The sequence below is a fragment of the Oryzias melastigma genome, linkage group LG7, assembly GCF_002922805.2.
Source record: "Oryzias melastigma strain HK-1 linkage group LG7, ASM292280v2, whole genome shotgun sequence".
Classification (NCBI taxonomy): Eukaryota; Metazoa; Chordata; class Actinopteri; order Beloniformes; family Adrianichthyidae; genus Oryzias; species Oryzias melastigma.
In genome coordinates, this window is record NC_050518.1 from 11,755,455 (window position 1) to 11,761,127 (window position 5,673).

At 38.4% G+C, this 5,673-nt stretch overlaps 1 protein-coding gene across 2 annotated transcripts in view; it reads left to right on the forward strand.

Moving 5' to 3' along the window:
- The window catches only part of uckl1b (uridine-cytidine kinase 1-like 1b), a gene marked incomplete in the record, with an annotated part of 18,676 nt that extends 14,222 nt beyond the window's left edge, over nt 1-4,454 (forward strand). For both annotated transcript variants that reach the window (XM_024294054.2, XM_036212763.1), the window contains 6 exon segments: nt 1-29; nt 2,178-2,240; nt 2,377-2,499; nt 2,716-2,823; nt 3,051-3,207; nt 3,278-4,454. In XM_024294054.2, the coding sequence (XP_024149822.1) occupies nt 1-29; nt 2,178-2,240; nt 2,377-2,499; nt 2,716-2,823; nt 3,051-3,207; nt 3,278-3,357 (560 nt within the window).
- Between the last annotated feature and the right edge of the window lie 1,219 nt (nt 4,455-5,673).

Below are 5,673 nucleotides of genomic sequence, written 5' to 3' on the forward strand. Positions count from 1 at the left end.
AGCGAGCGCTCTCCTTCCTGCCCTCACAGGTTCCAAACGCTAAAATACTCGGAAATTTTTAGGAAATTACACAATAGAAACCATAAATGTACAGGAATGTTAAATAGGGCTGGGAATCTCAGGGTAACTCACGATACGATGCGATTCACGATACATGACTCACGATACCGGTAGTATATCAATATATTATCTTGGTAATATATTATATGTAACTATTTTTAAAACAAATCTATCTTTTTATTTTCTTCAAAACTTTTTTAGAACAATTTAAAACACAATGTGTTAATTTAACACCCTTTCCAACATTAAATGAAATTATCAATAAATACAAACTTTTTTAAAAAATAATAACATACATTTTAGGGTAACTAATAAACAAAGTTCCAGCTAAGAACTAACATTCAGAGTATATCAAACGGCCCCTTCACTTCAAAGAGCAATAAATGTGGAAAGAAAAAATCATAATACTTAATTTTAATTAATTTTACATTTTAATTAATAGTAAATAAACATCACTTTAGTCACGTGCTCCACATGTGTACCGCTAGCATACACACCTGTTGGATGAATGGCGCCGCTAGACGTAGCATCTCTCCGCTAGCATCTGATATATTTTAGCACGTAAGGAGCTGGACGCGGACAAGCAGGGAAAAAAAATGTTTTTAGGCATTTAGGCTAAAAACGTTACAGTCCAATAAATGTTAATGTCGATTTTGCTACGGGATCCTTACATTTCACTGTCACGCTCATGCAAAACGCCCCCTGGTGGACTTTTTCAGTATTATTTTTAGAAACCGATTAAGAGAAAGAGAGGACCTGTAATCGTTCATGAGTTGAAATATCACAATAGTTCGCCATACCGATATTGTGTCCCCCCTCTAATGTTAAAGGGTAACCAAACAGGGAAGCTGGAGGCTGACTCCGCCCACAGCCGAAATGTGAAAATCCATTCAAAGGGGTGGGGCTGGGGAACAGGACTGTCATCATTACTGCAGCTGCAGATCATGATATCAGACTTCTGAAATGATGTGGACACTTAAATGGTTTGACCAATCACAAAATTCAAATGTAATACCCCATTTCCATTAATACCCCCCTGTAGGGGGCAGTACACTGACGGTTTTTGTCTATGTTTTCAAGAATTAAACAAGTTTATTTTAATTTATCAAACATTTTGCACTTTTAAAGCCTTATTTATACAAGTAAACAGCCAAAAAAGTTGATATAGAGTTTGGTTACCCTTTAAAGTCCCACTCCAGTCATCTTTTGATCAATTTTACTATGATTATGCAGTTTTTCTAAAGAGAAAAAACATATATCATAGGTGTTTAACAGTTGTTCTCCATATTTGGCCCTTCGGTGACCCAGCATTGATCTGCAGACACAGCCAGGCTCGGAAACTATTTGGTGGTTTAACACCCCAATCCAACCCTTTATTTAGTGCTGAACGTCGAAGCAGGGAGGTACTGGGTCCATTTTTAGAGTCTTTGGTTTGAGTCGGCCTAGATTTGAACCCACGGCCTAACAGTCTCAGGGCTACTGAGTTGGTAACATAGTTTGAGCAGAGCGGCTGTAGTTCATCAGAAATTTGCCTCGAAGTTGGCATGGAGCAAGCCTTTCCCATCATCCCTCTCCCGCTAGCTTATAGCTTATCACAACCTATCACTTACCAGTGTAACAAGTATAATTTTACTTGGGATTAAGAAGCAGAAACCCCAAAACTGAAATTTTCATTGGAGTGCATCTTTAATCCTTTATATTTATTGATGCTCTTTGATTTACTGGCTCAGCCGCTTTTTCTCCTCCACAATCTTATGGAATGACGTTGATCGTGTTAACGGTTGAAACAGTTGAAAAGTTACAGTACTGCCAACGCCTCAGGTGTCAGAGTTAAACCAGATCGTCGTGTTACACAACATAAATCTGCCGTTAAACTTTTGCTTCAAACACATGACGTAGAGTTGCATGGAAAATGATGTTTTGCTTGCATTTGGTAAGGACTTTTGCTGTCATGGCTCACACTGTGAGCATGGAAACTTGTCTCACCACAGTGGAAAGTTTCAAACAAAAGCTGCAGTGATCACACAAACACACTTAAATATCAACTTGTAATGCAGAACGTTTTCTTCACTTGTGCAGGACTGTCGTACTCACACGTTTGTGATTTTTAATCCCAGGTTCATATTGTTCAAACCCCCCAGGGAGAGGATTATGAAGGCAGGACCTTCCATGGGAAAAGGGTGAGTGAGGTCCATTTATCCCTCCATAATACTCATTTTTTCATTTAAAAAGGCTCATCACAGGAAATGACTTCTAATTTACAATCAAGAAAACAACCTTTGCTCATTTTTTGTGTGTTTTTTTTGTTTGCTTAAGATCACCGGTGTGTCCATTCTACGAGCGGGGGAGACTATGGAGCCCGCTCTGAGGGCGGTGTGCAAAGACGTGCGCATTGGCAAGATCCTCATCCAGACCAATCAGGACACAGGAGAACCAGAGGTACAAATTCATGACAAGAATTACAGTATTGATGTTTTAATCAACAGATTTAAGTCATTTAAGTGTAAAATTAAAGTAAAAAAAATATATCTTTGTCTTGAGTTCTATTTCTCTTGACCAAATAAAAAAAACATAAAAAATTATATTAATGTGTTTTTTACTATCTAAAATGTAGCTGAGTGTCTCAAATTTCAGTTTTTTTTTTTTAATTTGTAGCTTCATTATCTTCGTCTACCCAAAGACATTGGTGAAGATCACGTGATCCTGATGGACTGCACCGTGTCCACCGGGGCCGCTGCCATGATGGCTGTACGGGTGCTGCTGGTGTGTGCTCTCGCCAAAATTCTAAATTAATACAAAAAAGTCCTTTTGTAACGTTAGAAATTTCAAATACTGTGTGTGTCTTTTCAAAATTATTTGTAATAATGAACCACATTTTTAAATTTAATTTATTTTAACTTTACAGAATTGTTTATATCTTTTTGATTTTGTCACATTCGGTCTTCCATATGTCCAAAATGCAACATTTTAACATCCGTGTTGATTTTCAGGATCATGATGTGCAGGAGGACAAGATCCTGCTGGTGTCTCTGCTGATGGCTGAAATGGGGGTGCACTCGGTGGCCTACGCATTTCCTCAGGTCAAGATCATCACCACAGCTGTGGACAAGAAGGTGAACGACGTCTTTCACATCATACCCGGCATAGGTGAGTGACGGCGAGGACGCAGGTGATTCACATCGTTTCCCCGGACTCATGGCGCTTTTCTTCTCTGCAGGGAACTTTGGGGACCGCTACTTTGGAACGGACGCACCGCCTGACTGGAGCGACGACGACATGGATGAACCCAGTTACTGACTGTTTTTTTAAATGTTGAATGTGCACCTTTTTGGACAATTTAAGACATTTTATGACCATGTTCGCTTTGTTTTTTGAGGGGAAAAATGCAGAAATAGGATATTTTTGTTCATGTAAATTAGGAATTTTAAATGTTATTTAATGTATGCTGTTGAGAAATGTTTTAAATTATAAAAGTTCAATTTTTTTATTTGTACAGTATATCATTGCAGTATAAAGTGTAAAAACATACAAAATGATATTTGAATGCTTCACATAAAGACAATCTTTTGAAAGTTTGCAAACACACTTTAAAAAGTTCGCCGCCTTAAATCTTGCACTGTGGACGCAGCTGAATGTGAATTTACACGAGAAAAAGAACTAACTCTAGCGTTTATAAAGTTTCAATCCACTTTTTTTTCAACCATAAGTCATTTTCTTCACGACTTTTTTTCTTTTTTTTTATCAAAGTGGAGTTGAACTTCCATTGCTCAACTTCCATTGCCATGAGCACTTTCTGAAGGACCATTCAATCGGAAAACGTGTGGGTGTTTCTTTTTCAGCTCTTGCATTTGCCTTCCTTCTTTTCTGCAGATACTGACCTTACCATCTGAAAAGGATGTTGAAAGCCATTTTTTTTATTCTTTTTTTTTCATTATGCAACATTGAAGTATGTGCTTTTAGCGTTAAAAATGTTAAAAATCCTTTATATTTACATGTTGTGACTGTGGAGGGGAGCTTCTGCCATTTATAAAGATATCACAGATGGTCTTCATACACCACAGTAATATTTTAATTTTAAGAGTTTAGAATATTAGGTCAATAAAAGTGCCTGATTTGTTTACTTGCAAGTAATTAAAATGAGTGATGAAAGTGGGCCTACATGAAAAGATGTTCAGTATTTATTTATTTGTTTAGTAAAACTTTAGTATTCAGGAGTAAAAAAAAACATTTCATTTACAACAATTTTTTAAAAATCTGTTTTGCTGACGGCACGCTGCTGACTTTCTTTACACAGTATTGTTTTTAGTCAATACGTGGTATGGAACTGTTGTTTTTAAGTGTGTTGTTAGACTTTGAAAATGATTGAAATAAATAAAAAAAACTTAAAAAAAGAAGAAGTCTTTTTCCATGTTGACGCCTCTGGCTGTACAGTATTCACTACTTTCATTCCATCTCGACTGTTTTGCCGTTAACAATCACACCCACATTTTTAAATGTAATGACCAAAACGAACCTTTCTTTGTCGGCTTTATGCCATTTGGATGACTGAGGATGGAATGGCAATCCATCACATTATTATTAGTGTTTTATTTACATCAAACATGAAGAACCTTCAAGCAGGCTTCAAAAGAACAGGAAGGATATTGTGGCTGTCCTGTTCTCATGGGAAATATCACTGACATCTTCCATCACTTTCCATAACGATCACCCTCACAACTGTCAGGACCACGGTCACACAGACGTGTGATTGACACACATCTCATGAAGCATCACTGCAAACTGGGACAGAGAAGAGGCGTTATTTTCCTTTATTTATTCATTTTTTAAAACTGCATATTTTACACAACTAAAAGACTTCCTGTTTCTCTGTTTATTTTGTTACCCAAACTGTAAATGTAGAGGTTTTTTTTTTTTTTTTTTTGTGAAAAGCTCACATGAATGAAGATGTCAACGGAAAGTTTGCCACCATCACTGACAAACAGGAAGGTGCTGTGTGCGTTGTGTGTCGCAGAGTTGCGTCCTCATTGGTAGCACAGAGCCTGATGAAGTCACAGCTCTGTGAATTCAGAGGAGTGGCCACTCAAACCTCGAGCCCGTGGCTTTTTTTTTTCATCCCCACGTCACCCTCTTCTTGCTCCAGGTTGCTCTGCTCTCCTGCTGACTGCTTTCTTTTGGTCTTGACTCTTGAAGACTGACTGTCTGCTCGGGTCCACGCCGTGTGAGGGCGGGGGGGGGTCTGAGGGCCTGCCATGTGGGTAAGAACTTCAGAAACTTACTGCAACCCTTTCTGATTACAGCTATGCTTGATGAAAGGCGGATGAAATATCTGTGTTTATGGCTGCATGTGTGTCCAAGCAGGTGAACGTGGGTCTGCACTGTGCGTGCTAAAAGGTGTAGGCCGCCACAGGACTGCAGCTTACTGCTGATAGTCAAGGATGAATTATTCAGACACTGAAGTATTTCTGAACCATGCTAAGAGGGTTGAGATTAGCCTGTTGAAGAGGGTAAATTATTTTCTTTCCTTTCACTCCCTCATTGTGTGAGTGTGTCTTTGTGCGCTCTCCATCTGCATAGTTTGCGATGAGTGAAAACTGGAGGTTGCACTGTCCTCAT